Raw genomic sequence first — 26,250 nt, 5'->3', positions numbered from 1 at the left:
AGCAGAAATAGAAGACCATGGCATGCTCTGTGTTAATCCTGTCTGCAGTCCCATTTCCACCAGTTTAAAATCAGTTCACCTCCCCATCTAATGTTTGCCCCGAGTGGAAGAAAAGCACAGACACTTGTTTTTCCCTGCAGGGCAAATGTCAGCCAAGTATCCATATATTTCTCCTATACAGGGCAAATACCAGCTGAGGGAAAGGTCACAAAGGACAGTACAGGGAAAGTGTAAACTCTGTCTTCTCAAAGCCTTGACTGTGATCTGTTTCATTCCCATGGCTAGTTTCAATGGCAAAGAAACAGTGTGGTATAGTGGCTAGTGTTGGACTAGGATCTGAGAGAACTAGATTCAAATCCCCACTCTGTCATGGAAGACTGCTGGGTGACCTTGGGCCAGTCACACAAACTCAGCCTAACGTACCTCACAGGGCTGTTGTGAGGCTAAAAGGGAGGATGGAAGAATGACATATGCCATTTTGGTTCCTCATTGTGGAGAAAGAAAAAAAGCAGAAGAGTTCCCAATTGCAAATCTTCTGCCACTCATTACTTCACATCCTATGCAGGCCCGTAGCCAAGACCTTGTGGCTTGTGGGACATTTTTTTTTTCTGGTGGGGCTCAAGTTCTCAGTGCAGAAAGGAAAGCCATTTCGCCAACAGAAAGCTTTTACCAATGCTTCCTCTAAGCTGTGGAGTCTTGTGAGCAAAAATTCTACTTTGTGAGCTACTGGCATTAAAGCTGTGTGCAAGCAATTTGGCTACTGCATAAATTAGTTTGCTCTAGAGCCATCCTTCCTGAGCTAAGACAAAAATGTGTGAGCCAGAGGATAAAAAACTCTGAGCTAGCTGACACTAATTCAGCATAGAGGGAACACTGGCTGCTACCAGGATAGATCTTTAAATTGCAAGCTGTCAACCACTTTAGATAACAGTTCTCAGCTGCTGCAAGTTAATCATTTTTGCCAGCTTAAGTAACAATTCTGATAACAAGCCGGCAGGTGGGGGTGATGACTTCTATAGTCAAGAAAACTAACACTTGGGCAGAAAAGCTCTCTTAAAGGAGGCCAGTTTCTTGACACTGAGTTAGAAGGGATCCTAGAGGTCACCTACTCCAGTCCCCTTGCTCAGTGAAGGAATTAGTCAACTACAGCACCCCACTCTGTTTAAAAGAGCACACACCTTTAAAAATGTTTTAAAATGATTGAAAAAAAGCAATTCTATATGCAGGAGGCACTCTTTAACCCTGATTATTTGTTGCATTTGTTTTGCTCATACCTTTTTCTAATTCTATACACATCTTTTACATGTATACGTATGAGAGCCAGTGTGGTGTAGTCACTAGGAGCCGTGGCCTGTAATCTGAGAATCAGGCTTGATTCCCCACTCTTCTACATGAAGCCTGCTGGGAGACCTTGGGCCAGTCACAGTTCTCTCTGAACGCTCTCAGCCTTCCCACTTCACAAGGTGCCTGTAATCTGAGAATCAGGCTTGATTCCCCACTCTTCTACATGAAGCCTGCTGGGAGACCTTGGGCCAGTCACAGTTCTCTCTGAACGCTCTCAGCCCCCCCACTTCACAAGGTGCCTGTAATCTGACAATCAGGCTTGATTCCCTACTCTTCTACATGAAGCCTGCTGGGAGACCTTGGGCCAATCACAGTTCTCTCTGAACGCTCTCAGCCCCCCCACTTCACAAGGTGCCTGTTGTGAAGAGAGGAAGCAAAGGAGATTGTAAGCCGCTCTGAGACTCCTTAAGGTAGAGAAAAGCAGGGTATAAAAACCAACTCTTCTTCTTCGTCTTTATTTACATTGGGGCATTATGATATTTTGGATAGGGGAGAAGAAGTTAGAAGGTGCCGAACACGCAGTTACCATTTTCCAGAAACCTCCACAATAACTGTTATCTTTCTTACCTAGTTATGGTTTATTCAGTCCACCGTAATAAATAAACACAATTGAGATTTCCCCTGCAAAAATCATTTCATATAAGACAACATAGGACACTGACTTCAATATGCTATCCATTCACATACTGTTTTTCCTATTCTGCTTTATATATACGTTTTTCTAAAATGTTGCCAATTTACTGTTTGCATTTGCCAAGTCTTAATGAAGATAGAATCCATAACAAGAAACATAGCTGTTTTCTTATCCTCTTTTCTTTTGATTCTCAAAAGGATTTTTCCTTTTATAGTCTAGCTGGCATTCTGAAAACAGGCCCTGGGAAATGATTTAACAAGGGAATGAGAACATGGCTTTTCATCCTAATTTCGGTGTGTTCCCCATGACTCTACCAACCAGGTATGCAGCTGTTCAATGGTCAGCCGCATCAACATCATCACCCCGTGCCAGATACCACTGCTATTCAAAAATGCCTGCCCGGTGCAACCTCAGCTTATGTGGTAAGGTCAAACACTGCCCCCCTTTTTTGCAGAAGCTACCACTGGTAGTTAGCAAATACAGAATTTTTTTACAGCATTTGCAAACATTGTCTTGATAGCATACATCTGCGTAAGTGCACTCTATTTAGGAGCATACTTAAAGAAGGGGCTGTATATATCAATATTTAGAACTATAATGGACTTTTTTACAAGTTACAATGATCGGTCCACAAGCTCTATCACTTGCTGTGGCTGAAAGAGGAAGAGAGTCTCCTTCCCTTGTCTTGCGAAGCAGGGCCTCCCTACAAAGAGTCGCTGCTCTCTCTCTCTCTCTCTCTCCCACCTTATAGTTAGCCTAAGAACCCTGAAAGCTCAGCTTCCTTCATTCAACTGAACTTGCCTGACATAGTTGAGATGATTCATTCAAATGCTGTTTTCCCAGAACTAGAGTTCCACGGTAATAAACATTTAGGCAGGAAGCAGCATCTTGAATTGGACCAGAAGAATCCCAAATCCAAACAAAATGTGTCTCAAGTTCAGTAAACGCCAGCAGTAGAAAGCGTGTTGAACTAATATATCTGCCAATCATCTCTTCAATGTCAAACTCATTTTGAAATTAGCTATGACTGTTGCACAGTATAAACAGAGAGCCAGTACACTGCATCTCTGGCAGAAGTTATCCAGCTTGAAATGCAGTGAGTGAAATCCACACCCAGGTACCTAATTAAAACATGAAGATCTTCAGCAAGTTCTTATCCCTGTAATTTACCATGCTCGAAAATTTAAAATTCCACAGAAACAAAAACATTCAGCCTACAAAGTAGCAGTACAGGTATTTAAAAATTACAAACTTAACACATGTTGAGCTTTACAGAGCTGTTTTGAGATCATACCTGTAAGAGGAGGCTTATGTGAATGAAGAGTAGAAGGGACACTCACAATTAATTTATGGTCTGGAATTGGAAGTGCTTCATCTCCCGATCTTGTTATATAAATCATAATGAAAGAGAGAGAAAGACAGACGCTCAAACAGGAAACTGAAATACCTTGATAAAGATTCATTTTTCTCAAACATAATAATAACAGTAAGTTCTCTCATTGTCATCCAGCACTGTAAGCTTCAGAGAACAAAATAGCTACATGTTGAGTGTATTTGATTTCTTGAAAGATAAAGGGCATCTTATAAATCTGCTTAAACTTCTGTAAAAGTCAATGAAGGAATAAGACTACGGAAGATAAACACAAACATAGCTCAATCAATATCTCAGTTTCAGCTGTAGAATATTACATGCCCTGAATGAACAAGTCTATATCTAATTCAGTAGCAACAAAAATCCGTCATGCAACAGCAACCAATAGCCCTCAGGGGCTAACATGACATGGTGCAGGGAAGATCTAGGTAGGTATCAGAATTAATGGGCTTATATTTTGCCCTCAGAAGATTGCTTGTTTTGCTATTATGATCCTATGTCTATGCCAAAATCAGATATTTTCCCCACTAATACAGGAGGTATGCATCTTCAGTAAGCCACAAGTTCTCAGCATCTTCAGTGACAGGTGGAAGTTACTTCTAGAAAGCCCAAGGGGCTTTAGACATACAAACACACAGCAGCTCCCCCACCCAAAAGCTGCTCAAATAAAAAGCAGATTTTCAAAAGCAGCCTGTGACACTGTCTGTGAGTCACCTGTTCAGAGCAACAACAACAAAAAAGGTGGCGGGGGGGGAATAGTCCACTGGCCTTGCCTGAGACTACGTAGCTCCTTGAATTCAAGACCCTGCCTCCATATACATTGATTAAACTCTGCTAGGGGAAAGGAAATAGGATGAACTTGGCTCTGCAATGACATCTTACCCACCCATTTAGTAATAGTTAGCTATGAGTTAAAAGGCATCTGCTTACAAGACTTACCCATGCCATGTCTTTGATAACTGAGTAGCACCACGGTAAACAAGAAGCATGCTGGCCACTAACATAAGAGGCCAGAGGAGGTTGAAAGGAGAAGACTGGAGCGTTCGCTCTCTTTCTTAAATCAAGCCGTTCATAGAGACTGGAGTATAAAGTGTACTTCAGTAAGCTTTGAGAAACGATTTTGTTAGAAAAGGCTGTTGCCTACTCCTTTGAAACTTGTCTGCAATCTCAGTTGAGAATATCTAATGATTGCCATATAACCATGCATACATTAATAAAACACAGCGATCAATGGATTCCATATGTGTACCTTAATGGCATATCTGTACTTCCTTGGATTCTGCCCAATACAAGAATTTCATAAGGCTTCTTGTGAGAAGACTCCAATGGAAACACAAACTCTCCAGACCTTGTAATCTGATGCAAAGAAAATGGAAATCAATTCTATGAGTGCAAATTAATTTTCTATTAATATATCCTAATAATATTTTGTCATTAGATGGCATATGTGAAATAAGGATGTACTGGAAGAGAATATAAAAAAACTAAATGAAAGGTGGTAAAATGTTTTACAATCCATATATTTCAAATGCTATCCGCAAAACCCTTGGGAATACATCTTTAAAATACACTGATCAAGAAAACAGAAGGAAAAAAGGTTAATCACTTACCTTCACCCAATACCACTCTACTACTCCATGCACAGCCCAGTGGGGATAAAGTTCATCCTTTACAAAATGGAGATGCTTCTGTCTGTTAGTCACCCATGTGACCACAAGGCACTCTGGGGCTGCCAGGGCTGGCACGGGAATTTGCTTGATTTGCCATGGTGGCAAGTAGCTATACCTACATTGGATATATGCAGAATGTTTGAACAGGCCCAGAGCTAGAAAAGAGAACGGTGGCAAATATACTTCTGCATTTATTCTGACCACCTTTCACAAACTTCTTCTAGCACCAAAATTTACACAAATTAAAATCTGAGGCAAGAGTGACATCCAGTGGTGAAATCTGTTGGCATTCAAGATGGGTCCCCCTTTCCTTCCGTTCTGATCTAGGGAGCTTAGCAACGCTAACAAAAGCAGTCTTCCATTTCCAGAGACATTTGTGCTAGGAAAATGAACTTCTGCAGGATGTAAACATTATATTGCAATTTTTCTTTACAATGCAGAATATTTATGTCACTCTCCCTGTACAGCCGTTTAAACCTTGTAATCTATGCTCCAATATGTAACAGGGAATGAAGGCAAATCAATGCCATCCTGTTGCTGTTGTTCATCAGCTGTGACCCATGCTCCCTCTAAGCTGTGGAGTCTTGTGAGCAAAAATTCTACTTTGTGAGCTACTGGCGTTAAAGTTGTGAGTGCGCAGTTTGGCTACTGCATAAATTAGTTTGCTCTAGAGACATCCTTCCTGAGCTAGGGCAAAAAAATCTGTGAGCTGGAGGCTAGAAAACTGTGAGCTAGCTCACACTAACTCAGCTGAGGGGGAACCCTGGCTGTGACTATGGCAGTGCTTTACGTCCAGGTCTACCATTTGGCCCATCATTGCCCAGAGGTTATGTAGAAGTAAACAGAAGGAGTAGACAAGGATTGGCTTTTCTCAGACAACGTAGCTTCCCCGATTTCAGTAAGTCAGGAACTTCTTGTATTTGTTTTTGTGGGCTTTGCACTTATGTCGAAAGAGTGGGAAAGGTTAACTTTAAGCACTTCCCACTGACAGCTCGTGGATGAAGGGCAAGGCTACGTTTGGAAAGCCAGCTGCGCCCCTTATTTTACTTCCTAGTGACAGAGACAGCAGGGCAAGAGAGCCAGAAGGTGAGCCTTCCCCCTCCTTCTACATGCTGCAGCTTTTCTTCCCAGCCAGTGCTGCCATCATGCTGAGAGAGAGAAGCCAGCACCATTCTTCATGAGCCTGGAAAGAACAGAGTCAAAAGGGGGGCAAAATGCAGACACGTACACACTCTCTCTCTCTCTCCTCCTTGGTAACTGTCAGTGTGCAACGCAACTGAGATTGTCCATTTTATGCACAAAATGTTGCAAAACACGTTTTGTAAATACTGATGGAAACGCTCCTTCCAAAGGACAGAAATAAAATGACAGATGTGAACGTTAATAGGTGCCAGAAGACAGCCATTCAACAAGTGATTAAAATAGCAGTAATACACATTTACAACAGATTACACAGATAGTTTTTTAAAAATATAACTCCTGACTGGGGAAGCCTGAGGAATGAGTTAGTGGAACAAGTCTTTCCCCACCTTCCCCAAACTGTTTTGTCATAGAAATCTGCTTAGACAATCAGTCTTGTTAACAAAACACACCATGGAATGGGGAGCCACCACAATGAGGGAGAAATAAGTAAAAGAGCCCCTTTCTCCCTCTTCTGTGGATGCAACCGACACTCATCACTAGATGTTGGAGTGAGGCTGCTTCAACTTGTTTCAACACAAAAATGGCCGCCGGAGCTCGTCGAGAGTAGTTGGGTGTGGAGTTGCTCCGTCACAAACTACTGAACCAGGGCTGTTCTCTCTTGAAGAGGGGGACAAAGATTCTCTGAGACTTTTCCTGAATAGGAGGGAAGCAGGGGGCTTCTTCAACCATAGCTGTGAGGCGAACAGGTGTGGAAAAATTGGAGTGGCACCGAAGCAGAGGAGCCCAGTGGGGAACCCGAAGGAAACGACGGGGAGAAAGACGAGCGTTGCGGCCAACGCTAACCAGGAACATCGGCTAGCAAAGAAACCCAACAAGAACAACCGCAGATAAGTGCTATTTTCAGTTCTATAAACCTAGGAAACTTTGGCAAGGGGGAGATAGAAGGGTAGGCAGAGTGAGTTAAACTTGGCCCCTTCCTTGGGAATAAGCGGTTACTCGGAAAAAAAATAAAGCACTCGGGAAGAGAAAAAAAAAGGGAAGGGGGGTAAACAAGAGAAAATATAGTGGAACGTTTGGAACTTAGCTAATGCGGTTTGCTGTTTGTTGTTTGATATAGCTGGAATTCAGGTCTCGGAGAACAAGTAGAGGAGGACGGCAGGAGAGCAGGAGACGAGCAGCGAGAGGTCTTCAGGAGAGTAAACTGGGCGCGGCTGGCCAAGGAGCGCTGGGACGCGGAGACGGAGCGGAAGTGACGGGGAGAGCAGACGGACGGAAGTAAACAGAAGAGACACAGCGACGGGCGAGCCGGGGGCAGAGTAACAGAAAACTCAACACGGCCAGAAACAAACGCCGGAAAATAACTAGAAGATAAGTGACAGGGGATTCTCACTATGGGAGAGAAAAGGACGGGAGAGAAGGAGACAGTTAAACGTGTGATTTTTTTCTCTAGACTAAAATAACAGGAAGGTTGACAAGGCTGATAAGCGGATAAGAACGCAAGCGTGCGAAAGGGGCATAACGGTAGGATAGAAGCAGGAAGAAAGGGGAAACGGGAAGAAGAGGGGGAGGGACGTGAACTACAAATAAAATAATAATAAAAAGAAAGGATAGCGAATTAAATCTTATCTAAGATTTATTTAAGATTAAGCTAACTTCTCCCTTTCTGATTGATCTGGTTGTATGAACCCAGCGACGGAGTGTCGGAGGATAAAAGAGGCTGCAGGACGGAGAGACACAGAAGATTAAAGGGCGAGCAGGCATAGACTGGAGAGGAACGAGTGTCAGCAGTCTGAGAGACAGTAGACGGAAGAGGAGCACCGGCAACCTGACAGAACTAATTGGACGATTAAACGCTGGATGATTTGTTATTGTTTTGTTATTGCCATTGAGTTTGTTTTTGCCATTGCTATTGCTATTGAGCAGGATAAAGAGTGAAAAAAGTTTAGTTAAGGAAGAGGGATTAGAATAGTTAGAAATAAGAGCAGCCCGGCAGATTGAACAGAATAGTTCAGAAGGGGAAAGTATAAATTTAAAAAAAAATAGAGAATAGGAGAAGTAAACAAAATACAAAATAATAATAACGAGGGAGGAGTACAAAGAACAGAAAATAGGAGAAGTAAACAAAATACATAAAGATACAACCCAAGCCCTTAACTGATAGTAGATGAACAAATTTCAAAAACTGCACTTAACAAAACGTATTAATTTACAAATTAAAATTAGAAATATTAAACACTACAAAATAGATAAATGCGAGATGGCTTCAGGTCTACCACCCAGAAAAAGCTCGGTCCCCTCACCAAAAATCCAAACAACTATACAGCAAACATTGAATCCTAAAGTAACGACAACAATAGACGACCTCAAAACAGATCTAAAAGATTGGATTCAAAACATGGTATAAGAGACAGTACAAATCTCGGTTAAGTAAGCAGTAACTACTGCTGTGAAGGAAACAATGGAGCAAATGTTGCCAATGGTGATGAAAGCTGAACTGAAACCAATGCAAGCAAAAATGGATGCAATATTTAAAGAGACAGAAGGAGTAAAAAGTAAACTAGATAGTTACAAGCAAGAAATTGACAAAAATACTAAAAGTATAAGGAAACTGGAAAAAGGAAACAAGGAATTAAAAGAGGAATTTTTAGAACATAAAGCAGATGTTGAAAGATTAGAACAATCTTTAATAACGTTGGAAATCGAGAAGGCGTCCATGATAGTACGATGCCAAAATATACCGGAAAGAAAAGGAAATGATCTAAAAGAAGAGATAGTAGCATTACTATCAGAGAAACTGGAAATAGGTGCAAAAGAAGAAATAAAGAAAGTCTTGTTAACAAAACACACCATGGAATGGGGAGCCACCACAATGAGGGAGAAATAAGTAAAAGAGCCCCCTTCTCCCTCTTCTGTGGATGCAACCGACACTCATCACTAGATGTTGGAGTGAGGCTGCTTCAACTTGTTTCAACACATCCCTTACTGGAAAGGAATGTACACGCCCAGGGCTTTTTTTGAAGAAAAAGCCCAGCAGGAACTCATTAGCATAATAGGCCACACCCAACAGCAGAAACCTATTAGCATATTAGGCCACACCCCCGATAGCACATCATATTAACATATTAGGCCACCCCCCATGTTGCCAGAAGTGTGGTCATCCAGCCACACCCACCTTTTGCTTCTTATTTTGTTTACCTTGTTGTCAAAACCCAAAACTTTGTTTGTAGCAGGAACCCTTTGCATGTTAGGCCAGATACCCCAGTGTAGCCAATCCTAATGAGTTTCTGCTGTTGGGTGTGGCCTGTTATGTTAATGAGTTCCTGCTGGGTGTGGCCAACTTGGGAGCCAGCCGGAACTGTGTTCCTGTGCGTTCTTGCCCAAAAATAGCCCTGTACACGCCTTACTCAGGGACTAGCTTTTCCTGCCTGACATCTTTTAAATGAAAATTAATTAGGAGCCTACCTGAGCAGCTTTAAATTATCAATGCTCTCCACAGGCACAGACCTCTTTTTAGTTTGATTAACCCTGAAGCAGCAGAGCACTTTGAGAATCAGACTGTCCATAAATTAATATTCTGATTTATGAAGTGGCCATTTATTTCAGTGCCATAACCAGCCTCAACACAGCCCACTGCTTAAAAAGCATGCTGCAGTCTCCCACATCTACCCCTCCCCAAGTCCCACTGTACCTATAATACTTTGCCTTGGAAAGCTGTAAGACCAGATTCCCCACTGCATTATAAAATTTTAATATGAAATCTGAAAGCAATTCTATGCAAGTGAAGTTTTGCCAACACAAAATTGTGGCAATGCATTTTAATGCATCAGTTGTGCCTAACAGAATGCTCATCATCGGAGCATTTAGAATTCCAATCAGAAAAGAAACATGGAGGGGAAAACAACACCAAGATGCCTGACAGTCGTCCCAAAGCCTGTGCAACAGACTCTGTGATTGGTGCAAATACACTGGTATATACAGCTACAACTCTTCACTGCACTGGTGCAACCACTAGCTGTCAACCTCCATGAAACTAAGACAAAGCTATAGCATTAATAAAGAAGAGGGGAGAGAGGAGGCAGTATTTAAAATGAAAACATAAGTTTTAAAATGTGTAAACATACCGATTACTTCTTTTAACAGACTTGTTCTCCCATGGTGGATCTATCACAATTACATCAAATTTTTTATTATCTAAAAAGTTAAGAAAAAAAACCGTTTGTTTTTTCAAATAAGACATACAACTGGCTCTTGAAATGTAAACATCTGACTTTCATGCTTTCAGACACCCTGACACATAGTATTATTCCTCCTTTTAAAAGCAACAATTAAAGATTTATTTTTGCTGCTCTAGTAAGTTCACGTTGACAACTTTACCCAAACATAAAGATAAAATATATACTTTTGAAACTTTTGGCTCTGTTTCATATTCATCCAAACAAACAGGCCAGATGCCAGTTTCAAAGGTATCATCAAACCCTTCTCAATTATTAGTGAACTAACCGTGTTCTCATGTATTAATCTAACATTAGTATATTTTTCAAAGATGTAACAGGAAACATAGTGAAGAGTGTATATGCTTGGAGAAGAACAAGAACCCACTCATAGGAGTCAATATAAAAATTAGTTAATAACAAACCAAACACTGATGCTAAAAGTCCATCGATATTGATGGATCACAGAAAAACATACTTTTAGTAGGAAATGTACTTACAATTCAAAAGTGGCTGCATACAAGAAATATCAGATAAAAGAAAACTGCTTTTGGGTGGAAATAAATATTTATGTCCCATTAATGTTATTAACTTTGTATCATTTGAGACGTTTTCTGTAACACAGGAAAGCTGAATCTGTTCTGGCACAGAGGCATCTTCATTTATCTTGCATACAGCTCTTTGTTCTGTTTCATTCACAAACACATACTGTTTTGCCATCTCACATAATTCAGCCAAGCTGAAATCACTGTGTCTCGTATCAAGAGTCCTGGAATAGATTGGTTTTGTAGAACTGGCCTGGAGAAAGCCACTTTTGAGCCCCTCCTGGACTAAACTTCTGGTACCCTCTGAAATCACCTTCCTTATCTGTACAATACCAAAAGATACAAAGGAAAAATTAAAATTCTAGCCAAAATCAGAAGCTAGGCAGAGTATGCATGTTACTCCCATTCTGCAGCCTCTCCCAACAATGACATAGCAGCTTCTGGATTCAATTCAAGGTACTAGTTCTCACTCACAAAGCCCTTCACGGTTTTGGACCCTCATATCTGCAGGACAGGCTCTCCTGCTATGCTCCTTTGTGACGGTTTTGCTCAACTGAAGGTGCCACCCTACAAATGTGTAAGACTGAAAGCTGCCCATACATGCACATTCCCTGTTGTGGCTCCCCCTTGTGGAACGGTTTGTCTGAGGATGTCAGGAAAACCTGCCTTCTATTATTCTGCAAAAATGTGTAAAACAAAGTTGTTCAGAAGGGCATTTTTACAAAACGAATAAAGGCTGTAGTATAATGGAATGGTTCAGGAGGGTGCTTTTATAAAGGGAACAGTCTATTCCACTGTATATTGCACGCATATCTTACTATATTGGTTATGATATGTCATTTCTGATACTTTTTTTGTATTGTTTCTAATTTTGTAATCCTACTCTTGTCCCGTGCCATTTTTCTACATTGAGTCTCAACAAGAAAGGCTTTAATATAGTAAATGAATTGTGAATAAGACTCTCTTGATATTTTAAAATCAAAGCATGAAAATGCCCTTCTAAAACATTCATATGTTGAAAACAAGAGGTCAGAAGAGAGGTGTGCAGACGGATAATGGGAGGGGAAATGAGTTCACAGCTGGTTTGATCTGTCTCTAGCATTCTCTTTTTGCTGCCTTACAAGGGATACATATGTTCTGGGCAGTGTTCCCTCTAAGCTGAGTTAGTGTGAGCTAGCTCACAGTTTTTTAGCCTCCAACTCACACATTTTTGTCTTGGCTCAGGAAGGATGGCTCCAGAGCAAACTGATTTATGCAGTAGTCAAATCGCTTGCTCACAACTTTAATGCCAGTAGCTCACAAAGTAGAATTTTTGCTCACAAGACTCCACAGCTTAGAGGGTGCATTGGTTCTGATTAGTGCTAGAGACAAAGTAATTGCCAGCTGTTATGTTTTCATAGGGAAAGTAGTAACTGTTCATGTACCCAAATATACTTTGTTGCAACTAAGATTTTTTGGTCTAGATCAGGGGTGACGAACTCATTTGTTATCTGGGCCGGATCTGACATAAATGTGACCTTGCTGGGCTAGGACCCAGGGGAAAACATGAAAGGGCTGTGCATTGCAACCTTTTGTACATAAGTGGCTTCATGTGCTAGTCAAGAACATAAGAAGGCATCCTAACACAGACTGAGGGCCACGTGTTTGTCAACAAAATTATACTCTTCCCCAGAGAAATAACTACAACTTCCTACAAAGGGGGTGAACACTCACAGGCTAATCCACCTCACTGGCTTGTGATTCCTCCTCTAAAATAGTTCACATTGCTTTCTCACTGAGAAAGACTGGATGATGAGGGCATGAATACAGTGAAAAGGGGGAGGGAACCCAGTTGTACCCAGGAGAGCCCTGGCATAAACAGCCTAACAAAACACACACACGCACTGTAGCAAGGAACACAAAAGCTCATACCTTGAACAAAACTTTGTTAGTCTTAAAGGTGCTTGCTATTTCTCCCGTGTGATTGAGGCAGCCCAGTAAAACAAACTCTCCCTCATTCCCTCCCTGTCTTCAGGGAGGAGCCTCAGCCAGTGGGAGGAAAGAAAGGCTGCCCTTTGTCTCCTGCAGCCTGGCCAGGAAGTTAGCTCTGGCTGTTCCCTCCCTCCCCCTGGAAGGAGGAGAGGGAGGAGCCTCAGCCAGTTCTTTACCAGACTCTCTCAATTGCACAGGTGAGCCTTGCCTATTGATCTCTCCTGTGCGACTGAGACTGGTAAAGCAAGCGGTAACATGGCAGCAGCAGCAGAACTGCAAATGGAAGTAGGAAACAGCCAGGGCCTTGCGGGCCTGATTGGGGCCCTCTGGGGACCTGATCCGGCCCACGGGTCACATGTTTGACACCCCTGGTCTAGATGGCTCAGCCTTTTTTGGCCCACAAGCCCCCTCTGGAGGCATTTAGCTGTAAGGACCTATCCATATGGGACTGCACAGAAGATTGATGATGAACAGCAGATTAGAGTAATATAATTGATATCAATACATACAATATATGCCTGGACACAGGTTTGAGCAGTGTGTGAGAATGGCAAAAACATCCAACTAACTGTAGAAGTGATGATATAGTTCCAAGATGAGTGTATTTGTTGGAGTCCAATAGACAGTCATATCTATGAGAAGTGCGTAATCTCTATTTTTTATATTCTTTCTCATGATAGAGTAGCAAGAATGAATTAACATAGTTTGTATATATTTTTAGAAAATACATGAATATAGATAATTCTGTATGATGTTTGAAATTACAATTAGTTAGCCAAGTATGTGCATCTGTATCAAGCGGCACAGCTAATTACTGTTAGAAGATGATTTTGAAAATAGTTTACACACACACACACACACGGCCATCAGAGCAGGGCCTTGAGGCCTGAGCAGCGCCAAGACAGTTCAAACAGCCCAACTAGAAGACAAGTTGGCCAAACTGTCAAGGGTGGGGAGATGCAAAACTTTGGCTTCTTAATCATACACAGGAACATCTTTTTCTGTCCCCTCCTCTTTCTTTGTAATTGCTCCAGAAATTAAATTACTGTCCCCTTTTGATGTAAGCACACAAAATGACTGACAAATCCACTAAAATAAAACTTGGCATTAAGACAAATGATAATGCCATCTTAAATGGAGTCACACTCTTCTAAAACCATTGACCTCAATGGACTTAGAAGACTGCAACTGTGTTTAGGATGGCATGGTAAGTGTCTTGCAACTAAAATACAAACATGCCAGTCTAATTTCTGCACTGAGATGTAAAGGAGATACGGAACCAGAGTTTTTTCAGAGACCAGCAGCTTTTTTTTTTTTTAAGTGATAGCCAGGAAAAAATATTTTTGAAATTCAGCCTTTTACCTGAGAAGTATCTTTTTGCATAATGAACTTTGGGGCAAGAAAAACTTGCAAACATAAATTCTAAACTAACAACTGAGGAGTACATCTGAAGTCCCGCAGCAGATGAACAATTTGACCACCAAGTTTTTCAGACTGACCTTTAAATGATATTCTAATGCATCACGTTCACCGTAATTTAACACACTGCTTCTTCTTTTTCGTTTCTACAGTAAACAAAATGCATAGATGTCAGTAATGCGACCACTTAAAAATATTAACAAATGATACGACAAATGCCATGATCCTTTATAAGATACAATTTGCTTTTGAAGAAATTGTTTGAAGAGTTAATACAAAAAGTGACAACCAAAGACTGATTCATGTTATTTTAATAGTATGAGAAATGCTTTCACATCTCTGGATCCCCTGCTCTGGTAATAACTCAAAGAAGGAATGCAACTGACATTGCTTCTCCTGGTACCAGGATTGCCTGGACCTATCTTATTGCATACTGTTATAGTGGTTACTATTCTGTGGCATGGCCAAAGCCACTTCAGTCTAAACCACATAAGCAGAATTAATAGGACAAGCTTGTTGGTCTAGACTACAGCCATGATTGTAGCCTTGGATGTAAAAGATCCTGATTTTAAATTCTCAGGGAAGCTCGTACTCTTGGGAAAAGAGGGGCCACACCCTTAAGGGGAAAAAAGTACCAATAAGGAAAAGGCGGGTTAAAATTTTTTCCCACTATCTCATAACACTGTAACACAGGGTCACTCAATAAACATAAGCTCAGAACAGACAACTGTAAATATTTAATGCATTCCCTCCTGCTCTACTGATTATTCTGGGGTTGTGTGAGAGGGCTGTCAGCCATCAGTCCCCACCCCTGCTTTTCCTTTGCCCACTCAGGCTATTGGGCGTACTTGCTCTGGCACAGGCTTCTCTGGCCCTTCCCTGGCTTCTGTCCTAGTTTGCCTTGGTGTAGGTTGTACCAGCCCCACCTTGGCTTCTGCTGAGGCTTACAGAGGCTGCCATCTTCTTGGGGCCACCCTGATTTTGGGCCCCAGCTGGTTCCTCTACCTGTGCCTGGAGTTGGGGGGCAAGGTGAGGAGCAATTCACCTGGGAGGCTGCCAGGCTCTCTGTCAACTGGCGGTGGGGCTGACGAGAGCTGCATCTCCCATGGCAGCAGTAGAGGGTCTGGTCCTCCTGAGTCCAGCAGCATCTCCAGACACACTGGTAGAAAATGCTTTCTGTGTTCTGTTCCAGTACTAAGATTTTACTTATTTGATTCCACCCACATAATGGGATACATAATGTGAAAGTATAACAGTGCAGTATAATTGCTATTAACATATCTGTAGAGGGCTAAAAGCATAGGTAAACTATGGTTGCATATAAAAGCCAATGAGTTCCATAAGTAATTTGTAAGAACGTATTTCATGTTTCTGGGAGATTAGTTTCCCTTTCTTCAACAATTCTGAACACAGGGGTATTGAAAGGGTACCCGGCAGAAACATCTCCCTCTCCCTCTCCCCCCCCTCTCTCTCTAGTGTACCTTTTTAGCAGCTTCAGAATGAGACTCGCCACTCTTGGCCCCTTCCTGCTGTTCTGATCCTTTTTCTTCTAGACCAGCCTCAGAGCTCCCCTGCTGAAGTTCCTTTTGAAAGTCTGCAGCTATGTGGGGCTTAAACACATTAAAAAATTCTTCCCTGAACAAGTGTGTCTTCTTCAGCATTTCACGTGATTTCTTCTCTGCAGCTCCAGGCTCAGAAACAGACCCTTTTCTGCAAGAGGTTGAAGTAACTGAGGTAGCAGCCACAATAGGATCCTTATCTGAGGAAGCAGCAGCAGAAGGCACATCAGAAAAGGCTCCCACAAGATCTTCATGGGCACGGCACAACTGGTAGCCAGATTGGTTTATGAAGAAGAGATGATCCAGTAGCCATCCTGCTGGCTGACAATGTACAATAGCCATTGTCTGTTTTTCAAGGCATTATTCTTCAGACGGAACCTAATGACAGATTAAAAATCAGTATCTCCCTGAAAACAGCAGGAACAAACCATTATTCCAAAGCACTAATACTCTGTGGCAGGGGTAGCCAATGTGATGCCTGCCAAGTGTACTTAGAAAGTACGGGGGGCTTCTGCCCAGCAAGGCTTTTGATCGGCTGCTGTGCAGATTTTAAAAACATTGCTTTAGCAGCAGCTGCCACCATAGCACAAGGATTTTCACTGTGCAACTGAAGGTAAGCTGCAGCAGCCATTTTGTGGCTGACTGCCCCTCCTATGACAGCAATTTTGTGGCTGTGCTCACCAAAGGTGCCCACAAGCTCAAAAAGTGGGGGACCCCTGCCTGATGGTCACTGGAGAGGTCAAGTTGAGACTAATATCTGCTGCACAGCATATTGTAGGAAGTGCCAAGGGTTCAAATGATTTTCTATTGATTATTGCTGTTTTACAGGAATCTTTGGCGGGAAAGTCTTTGGGATTCCCAGTGGAGAATTAGCAACCTGTAAGCCACTAAACAGCTAAACAATGCCAATGGTTTTAAATCATTTTTAACTGACAAGGAGAGTTCGCTTTTCCAACTCTGAGTCAACCTTTTTAATTGGGAGTTAGGTGCAGGTGTTTCTCTTAACTTAGCCAACTTTTCATTAGAACCTATCATGGGCAAGATTTATTATGGAATCCTTTTGCTTCAAAGGACCTAGCAAATAATTGGTATGTAGAAATTAATTGGGTTGAATACAGTTGCATTCTCTATGGAAAACAAGCTTCAGTTTTAGGGTGCTTTTACTAAGATGTTTATTGAAGTGGTTTGTGAGTTTCAGCAATAAGGGAAGCCCAGACTATGTTTACTCTTTAAGTTTGGGATGTTGCAACATAAAGAAGAAAAGACTCTGGTTTCATTTTTAACTGGAATAATAGAACAAATTGAATAGGTGTAATGCCAGTAATTCTAATTGGGAAAGCTTGCACCACTGCCAATGTTGAGATTTATTGTTCCATCCTTTACTTCAAAGAGGAGAGCCTAATTGGGATAAACAAAAGGATGACTATATACTGTAACTGAGAGAAATCTCTTCTCTTGATCTGATGGTGTGTTTTTAGAATGTTATGTTATGTTTAAGGCTGAAGAGGTATAAGATATTTGTAAAAGCAACTATCCTTTATTAATTTTAAGCTATGCTATAGAAAGTTATTAAGCTTATAGATAAAATCTTTCTGTATGTTTATTGAAGAAGAGAAAAGTAGTTATGTTTTGAGGAACTGTGTTTAAAGCTGTTAAAAGAACTAACGAGGAAGGTTGGGAGATGTTCCAAATTGAGTGCTTTGAGGTTTTTGAAGAGTACCAAGCTACTAACAAGCAGATGATGTCACAGAGATGAATCATGCACATCTGTTAATTAAGAGGTTCAGGTGGATCTTAAATCATAAGACACTAAAAGGGTCAATTAGAAATACAGAATTTGTATTATAAAAGGGTGACACCTGTCGGTTAAAGTGGAATCACATATCTTGATGAAATAAGGAAGTTTAGATGTTTTAATATTTTGTAAAAATATTCTGATGGACTAAAATAAAAACTGATACATAGATTCAGCACACCTACAAGAGCTTTATAACATAGGCTACTTTATAGTATTAGAAAAGTCTACATATAAGAGTTTGTGAAAACAGTGCTATAATACTGTATTTTTCCAGAAATTCAATGTATCCATGTATTCTTCAATAGAGATAGATCACAAAATTCCAGCAAAGGTATTTTTGTAACATATATACCTGTATAAATATATAAAAAAACTAATTTTGTAACAGAACTGACAGAGTTTCATACTGAAAATGAACTCAGCCTGAAAGTTCATTCAAAGGTGAAAGGAGTCTGGGAGTATGACCAAAAGAAGTAAACAAAAGATCAATCAAATATAATGAGCACTGCACCTGCATTGTGGGAGTTAAGACACAGCCAAGTAACATCCTGCGTGTCAAATATGTGATTGATGACTGGCCAGACAAAGGAAACTGAACTGAGCATGTCTAAGTGATGTCAGTGATGATATAAAGTAAGGAGGAGCAAGAAGAGTATATAAGTCTGCTTTCTGTATTTGCTCATTGAACAGCCACACTGAACTTTGCTGTGAGATGTTCCTTATTCGAATACATTCTTTTGTTAACCTTTACTGCCTGGATGATTGTTTTACTGTCTACTTTATCAGCTAGCCACACAAGTCAAAGAACCTTAGCCCCCTTGGGGCGTTGGCAACAATATGATTCTTAATTATTCAACTTTTTGTTTTTAACTTCTTATCATTGTTATAGCTCAGTGGTGTCAATAATCTGGTCACATCTGACCAAAGAACACATTTGAATATCCTTAGCGTATTTCTGCTACAGAAGTGTTATTACAACACTGACATCTTTTACAAGAATGTCACTATCTGAACCTCTGTTATCCAAGGGAATATTCAGACATTTGGTTACTGGAATTGTGAGGCCACACCAAGTCCAGACTAGATACCACATTTGATTCAACTCTGTTCTTTTTACAGCCAGATGTGAAATTTGGGAACTAATGTTCCCAAGCATGCTGGGGCCTGATTTGGTTTGGGAGTGCACCACAGGTGTGTGTGTGTCCTGTGCACTGCAGGCCCACCTAGTCAGGTCTCGTCTGAAGCAGTGCCCTCAGCTCTAGACAGTGAGGCTGGGAGCATTGACAGGTGCTAGCGGCCAGGAGCTGGAGAACAAGGCACTGGAACTGGTACAGAGGAATATGCCTAGTTGACCAGTTGGTCCACCAGTGCAGCTTTCCCAAGCCTTGGCTTAAACAGACTGAGAAGTAATTAGGCACAGCTGCCCTGCTGGCAGGTGTTAAACTCCTGTAGCTGCACTGTGCTTTGACCAGGATCTTGCAAAGAATTATTGCTCTCATTCCCGGGCTCTGGGATGGGATTCTGTGCAGCCAGTCAAGCAGTTCGCCTCCTTTGCGACACTTTGGCCTGGGCCTTCTGCCATCATCATTCCTGCAGAGGGAGAGTGCTCCGCAGGAGACTGTGGGCCCTAGTCCTGCCTCAAAGAGCCCTGGTGACTATTTCAGGGGCCGGTGGCAAGGCCCCCATTGTAGACTCAGGCAAGATGGCTTCTGGATGCTGCTGGACCATGGTCAGCAGGTACCTCAGCCATATTGGGCTCTCCCTGGTCCTCCTCGGCTGGTGGCCTCCTTGGGCTCTTCCCCTGAGGACTCTGAGTCTGACTCACTGAGCTGGTTGGCGGGGGGTCATGACAGTATGTGTGAAACTTCAGCCGTCCCTCCTGTGCTTTTTACCCTGAGGCAAATTGGGCCCCAGTGTGAGTGGGAATGTTAGTTCCCCAGCATCACATCTGGCTGTAAAAAGAAGAGTCATATCATATGTAACGTTTAGTTTGGACCTAAGTCACCATAAGATGAGGATGAAAGGGGATCTCTAGCTCACACACTCCTCCCCTCGTTCTTTTAATCACAATTTCTTTATTTATTAGATTTATAGCCCACCCTCCTACAACAGGGCTCAGAGTGGGTAACAACAGTATCCATAAATTAAAACTATTAAGACAACTTTTACAATAATACTGGCACCAATAAGATGGCACATAAAAGGGAAGCACAACATAGTGTCCCTTCTCTAAGGGGAAACAGATATCGTACAGTTAGGTAAATAGAGGATAGCAAACAAAGGAAAAGGAGGCGAGGAACGGGGGGAAGGGAGGGAAGAAAGCCCAGATAGAAACCACCATTGTCCTCAATCATAGGCCTGGGGGAACATCTCCGTCTTACAAGCCCTGTGAAACTGCATTGAACCCCGCAGGGCCTGAGTCTCACTTGACACAGAGTTCCACCAGGCCACAGCCAGGGCCTAAAAAGCCTTGGCTCTGGTTGAGGACAGCCAAATACTCTCTGGGCCAGGGATCACCAATAGTAATCAGCAAACCAGGAAAAGCTATGTTTACTTGAAAGGAACACCTCATTAACCATGCAATATACTCACAGAAGAAAGGATAAAAGGTGGAGTGTGAGAATCTTGGGCCTGCTCATTGCCATGGAAACATCCTGCCAGTCTTAAGTCTTTTGCGCTCCAGTCATAAATACAGCAAGGCCCGGTCTACACATGCAGTAGAATGAGATGGAACAACGAGCTGTGCCACTTCAAGGCTTCAGGGAAGAAGGTCAAGTTATGAATGCGGGCAGGATATAAATCAAACAAATCAAATCCCCCGTGCAGAAAATGACACAAATTTAACAAAACAAAACCCAGCAGCACACAGAAAAGAGAAGCCTTATTCTAGCCCTTTGCATATTGTGCTAATTTTCCACTTACAGGGAACTGGTTTTTTTTTTGGGGGGGGGGGACTTTCAAAATGTAATACCTCACCTATAAATGCAGTAGAGTAGGTCTGAAACCAATACTATTGAAAGATGCAGGACTAGATTTATTTTACTATATTTATACTCTGCTTTTCTCTCAGACTCTGAGTAAGTTGCTTAGTACTGGACTGCAGATTATCATTTCTGTATGATAATGACCCATTAACCATGACCCAGATGGCCCAGGCTAGCCTGATCTTAGAAGCTAAGAAAGATAGGCCCTGGCATTAAGGTAACCCTTAACAACAATTCTGTAAAACAATTCTGCAGTCCTATACTACAGAAGTGGGGCTACTGTACAAGAACATGTAGAGAGTTTGTGACTGAGGTGACATTCGAACTCATAACTTCCAGGCCTACATCTTACGACTGGTGTACCTCCATTACTTGCACACTTACTTGGAGCTTACACCCCAGACAGGGCTTTGAAGTGTTTATTTAAATGAGTGAGCTGTGGGCTCCAACAGAGCTCTTCGCATCAATCTAACACAGACATACTTTCCCACCATCTGCAGAGCTGCTACAGTATAAAGCCTGGCTCGATCCCTAGTTTAGACTCATCTTCCACAGGGTTACCATATTTTGAAAAGCAAAAGAGGACAGATTTCCCGACTGACTCCTCCAAACAACTGATCACTATGACAAATCTCATTTTAAATATCCCTACTATTTAAGCTGAAGCTTGCCTCCACTAGGGTACTATAGGGCAAAACAGGCTCACCCTCCAAACCCAAAAAGAGGACATTTTCATCAGTTGTGTGTTTTTGGGGGACATCAGGCGACATCAGGGGGACCCTACCTTCCATAAACCAGCAGTATGAAAACGAAGAAGCGTTATTCACATGCGCTCAGCCCCCTCGTGGAAATCAACAACCGTAGTCAAAATCCATGCGTGTTCAACTTCACACTGTTGTAGATCCGAACAGATCGTGAACGCGGGCAATAGCCGCGAATCAGTCTCTGTCAAGCCCACAGCCCCGGCCAATGGAAACTAACTTCCGGTATAGATGGGAAGTGACGCCCCCGCCGTGACTTCGGTTTCTTCCACTCCCTTCCACAGTAGAGGGAACGCCTTTGTTGACGGTTTTGGTTGGCGGGCACTTTTGAAAACCATAGAAAGCGGTAAGCGACAGAGTGAGGCGAGCAGCGGCGGAACCCCTCTCACTTTTGGACGGCCTCAGAGGCGTTGTACTGTGGCTATTGGGACGAAGGTCAGTCAGAGGCTTTTGCGTTAGCTCGACGCGCGGTTCTCTGACTCCTGATTCACGTATACAGAAAAATGAAATGAGGCGGTAGAAATGGACAGCGGCACTCCGGGGCGGGGCGGGGCTGGGTGCCAACCTCACAGGGTTTTTGTTTTGCTTCGTTTCTGTTTGTGGGGGGATCCGCCATCCATTCCACCACATTCTCCTGCGGGGGCCAACTAAGCTTGAATGAATGGTGGCTCAGTTACCTTTTCGAAGACCCCACTGATGCCTGTTGGGCCGCTCCGGTTTTCCCTCGGGCTCTGGCTTTGTCGCCGCCTTCTTTTTCGGTGCGTGAGGTGGTTTCATTGCCCGCCGATAGCTTCTCTAGTCAGGAACTGTAATGCGGGAATAGGGATCATGATAGACAACGCCAGATGAGGCGAGACCTCCCAGAACCAATGTTCCCTCTAAGTTGTGGAGTCTTTTTTTTTTTTCCTCATTAACATTTTATTGGTAGGATTAAAACAATAAGACGAATATAACAATAAAAATATACATAAAGGAGTTGTGGAGTCTTGTGAGCAAAAATTCTGCTTTGTGAGCTACTGGCATTAAAGTTGTGAGCAAGCGGTTTGGTTTCTGCATAAATCAGTTTGCTCTGGAGTCCTCCTTCCTGAGCTAAGACAAAAATGCGTGAGCTGGAGGCTAAAAAACTGTGAGCTAGCTCACACCAACTCGGCTTAGAGGGAACACTGCCCAGAACTGTAACTGATCTCCAGTTCTCTTGGGGGGGGGGGAGATGGAGGCTTAGAGGGTAGACTCTCTGGCACTATATCCCGTTGAAGTCCCTCCCCAAACCCTGCCCTCCCCAGGCTTCACCCCCTCCCCCAAGTCTCCAAAAAGTTCTCGACCCGAAGTTGGCATCCCTAGGATTCTGATGGGGGTGTAAGTGGGGCATCTAGTGATTTTGTCTAAAGACAAGCTAAAAAGACTAGTCGCTTGATTGTGGTATAAGTTTAGATACAAAAGTGAAAAAATGTGAACAGTGGGGCTCTAAGGTGGTGACATGCAACAAGTAGTCTGTGACATTTTATGTTAGCTCTAACAAATATGTAAGCCAAGTGCTGTTGAGAAATGGACTAATTTATGGTTTTATATCTGTTTACACAAGCAACACATGGACTGTGCACACATCTGTATACCATAGGCCAAAGGAAGCTGTTTGCATCACCTACTGTGAGAGAATTCACATAGGGAACACTTGCCTGCATATCATGTTAAGGTAGCTTGCACACAATCAGCTCAAAGGCTCATGGGAAGAAGAAGCACATGTTAGCCGTTGTGGGCAGAGGCAACAACCAAGAAGAAGAAATTCCCCCATTACTGAAAAGACTAGATGTCACGCAGAACATGGACCTGATCTGCATTTGAATCACTGTTTTCTGCTGATGGTACCTTGTTCGCCTGGTGAAGCCAAGATTCATCTGTACTTCAAAGAGGACACAGGAATCTGAGACTTCACACCTGGCCAGATGGTGTTCCATGAGATAGTGTAGAATTTCAAATATTTGCCCAACCCATAGAATACCTGCCCCCTTTCTACATGCACCAATGAGGGAAGTTATGGGATGGACTTGTAAGTAGGTGGGATTACAGTTTGGCAAGGTGCCACCCACCTGTAGATTCAACTATAAAAGTAAAGGCCAAACCCTAGGTCTGTGGTGGCGAACCTATGGCACGCGTGCCAGAGTGGGCACTTGGATTCCTCTCTGTGGGTACGCACAGCATCGCCTCAGCGCAGAGTTCCTCCCTGCTTTGAAAGCGAAAGGGTTTTTTTTACTTTTTTAAAACTTTTTTTTTGCTGATTCGTTGGGCAACCGGGGCCTAAGCCCCTGCTTGCCGTACCGCTGCCAGCAAAAGCGTAAGTTGCTGGGGGTTTGGGGGGCAGGGGCTTGTTTTAGGTGGGGTGGGTGAAGGCACCCAGGCCATGGGTGGCTTGGGTGCAGGGGGCAGAGGTTTGCTTTGGGTGGGTTTTGGGTTGCAGTTTGGGCACTCGGTCTCTAAAAGGTTCGCCATCACTGCCCTAGGTCTTTGCTAGCCACCTCCCTTCTCCACGACCTCTATCTTCTTTACTACCCCTAAGGTCCAGCTTTCTATCCAACAATCCCTTTGTCTACATTAAGATCTCTTGGACTGCAGCCAAAGAGGTTTATGCTTGCTGGCTGTTTCTAGCAAGGGTGAGTTAGTTTAAACCCCTAGGTATTACTTTCTCCCTATTCTTCCATTGCAACAGATAAGACTTCTCGAACAGGCGAGTATAAACCGAAATACCTACCTACCTCCAAGTAAATGAGAAACTATTTTTGATATCTTTCTGTAATTCTAAAGGAACTTGAGTGCATGTGAAAGTGAGACTGACTATCTTGTGTGTATGTGCTGTTATGTGACGTTAATATTGCTCAGTAAAAAGACAATTTTTTTTGGAAAAACACCCATCTTGTCTCTATCACTAAGACTCTGTGGGTAGACACAACCTCCGTAAAAGCTGGCCAGGACTCATGTTAAATTTAGTTAGCCTTTGCTGTAAATAAAGCAGTTGGTGTAACAGTACTGTGACCATTAACTCTCTCAATCTGTCTTTCTCCCCGTCTCTCTCTCTCTCCCTCCTCTGAATTTCTCTTTCTCTCTGTTCCTCTCTCTCACCTTGCCCTCTGTCTCTCTTCCCCCTCTGTCTTTCTCTGCTTCTTTGTCTGTTGGTCCCCCATCTTTCTCTGTCTGTCTGTCTTTCTCTGTCTTTCTCCCCCCCCCCTCCTAATAATTGGTGATAATATAGGCCCTCCTCAGAATTCAGTGTGTGTAAAACGAGTGTTTGAAAGTAGCATCAAATTGCCTTGCAGTTCACCCTACGATAATGAGCCGCAGTTTGAGTTCCAGCCTTATGAGTGGCCGACAATCAATCCAGCCTCTCAGAGTGCAGGATACTAAGATGGGCCTCCATACCCCACAACCGTAAGTAATATTTTTTGTGATGGGATTTCAAGTTGAGAAAATACAAAGTGAATTCCGAAGTAGGAATTTTGAAAATAAGGTGTTGTGGAGATCTGACACTTGCTTGAAGTACCTAATAAAAAATGTGAAAGGATCAGCATATACCAGGGTGGATAAAAATCAATTATTATTTTTCTAAAAAAATAAATCGGATTTTTAAAATTTTAAATTGGATTTTTTATTTAAATTGGAGTTTTGAGGGAAAATCTAAAGATAATTTTCTATTTAAGAAAATGTGGCTGTATATTCATGCGATGTTTAAATTTTTTGGTAAATGAATTCCATTAATCCGTTTGGTTTTATAGTTCTCAAAACTGTGGATTTGTTTCTGCAGAGATCACATGCCTCTTCTTCAAAGCATAAATGTTATAAAATAAACATACAGAGTTTAGAGATCTCAGTCCTATTGGTCCTCTGCAAATATATGTACACAGAATCAACCCCTTACCTCTTAAGTGCTAAATTTCAATAAGTTCAACGAGTATAAGGTTGTTTGGGATGGAATACGTTGGATAAGGAGGGGATATTAAGAGCTAAGTGTAAGGAGGAAGGGGCAAGCAGTACAAATGAAAGTGAAACTTGTTGAACAGAATACTCCAGAAATCTTGAGATCTTTGTGAGTGTATCCTTATGGATGTTTAAGCAAATACAAGAATACATATGCTATATAATGTTATTGTTTTAGTTAAATAGAACAATTTAAATGTTTATTGTTAATTATTATTTTTATCCTTCCAATAAAGTACAGCAGAAAAGTTGTTCAAATATGAATGATTAACAACCTAATAGATTGGAGATAGTTCACCTTGCAATGATTTCATAATTATCTATTTCACAAGTGGTAAATAACCAGTCATTAATTTTCTGATATAACTAAAACTAACCTGAAAAGTTATTATACTAAAATGAAACGTTCATCTGGGTTGCAAATATTAAGGCCAGCAAGAATGAGCCTTTAGGTAGAAAACCATGATTTAAATTGAGTCTTACTGACTTAAATCAAATCTGCCCAGACAGATACAAAGATTGGAGATATTTTTTTAATGATGACAGGAATTTTATTTTTAAAGGCAATAGTAGAAGATTGCATTTGCAGGTACATTTTTTAAGTAAAGACACAAATAGAATTTGTTTGGTAAGTCAATATATACTCCTAACTAAAGGTGAGAGCTAATTTTTTTTACTTTCAGCGTTTGAAAATTTGTTAATGAGAATTTAATGAAGAGGATATGAAATGTTCACAATGCTTGTATAAATAAATTGAAACTAATCCTGGAAAGACAGAAGTAATGCTGCTTGGGAAGTGGAGGTCTTGCTTACAAATTTTGATGAGGTTTATTTGATCCTTGCTGACTTAGTTAGGAGCCTCAGGGTTACACT

At 42.0% G+C, this 26,250-nt stretch overlaps 2 protein-coding genes across 2 annotated transcripts in view; one reads left to right on the top strand and one right to left on the bottom strand.

Moving 5' to 3' along the window:
- Positions 1-21,573, bottom strand: part of METTL4 (methyltransferase like 4) — a 30,858-nt gene extending 9,285 nt beyond the window's left edge. Inside the window, exons 1-9 of the mRNA XM_015413930.1 lie at positions 21,435-21,573; positions 20,259-20,422; positions 15,791-16,246; positions 14,390-14,455; positions 10,875-11,241; positions 10,285-10,354; positions 4,961-5,135; positions 4,600-4,706; positions 3,273-3,361 (exon numbers count right to left, since the gene is read on the bottom strand). Coding sequence (XP_015269416.1) covers positions 3,273-3,361; positions 4,600-4,706; positions 4,961-5,135; positions 10,285-10,354; positions 10,875-11,241; positions 14,390-14,455; positions 15,791-16,210 — 1,294 coding nt within the window. The 5' untranslated portion in view covers positions 16,211-16,246; positions 20,259-20,422; positions 21,435-21,573. The remainder of the gene's footprint in view (positions 1-3,272; positions 3,362-4,599; positions 4,707-4,960; positions 5,136-10,284; positions 10,355-10,874; positions 11,242-14,389; positions 14,456-15,790; positions 16,247-20,258; positions 20,423-21,434) is intronic.
- Positions 21,574-21,713: 140 nt separating this feature from the next.
- NDC80 (NDC80 kinetochore complex component) overlaps positions 21,714-26,250 on the top strand; it is a 29,707-nt gene continuing 25,170 nt past the window's right edge. The window contains exons 1-2 of the mRNA XM_015413931.1: positions 21,714-21,846; positions 24,720-24,831. Of these exons, the coding sequence (XP_015269417.1) occupies positions 24,734-24,831 (98 nt within the window). The 5' untranslated portion in view covers positions 21,714-21,846; positions 24,720-24,733. The remainder of the gene's footprint in view (positions 21,847-24,719; positions 24,832-26,250) is intronic.

Source organism: Gekko japonicus, unplaced genomic scaffold, assembly GCF_001447785.1.
Source record: "Gekko japonicus isolate JY-2015 unplaced genomic scaffold, Gekko_japonicus_V1.1 scaffold1763, whole genome shotgun sequence".
In the NCBI taxonomy this organism is placed as follows: Eukaryota; Metazoa; Chordata; class Lepidosauria; order Squamata; family Gekkonidae; genus Gekko; species Gekko japonicus.
The sequence above is the reverse complement of the archived record's forward strand: the minus strand, read 5'-3'. Positions and strand labels throughout refer to the sequence as shown.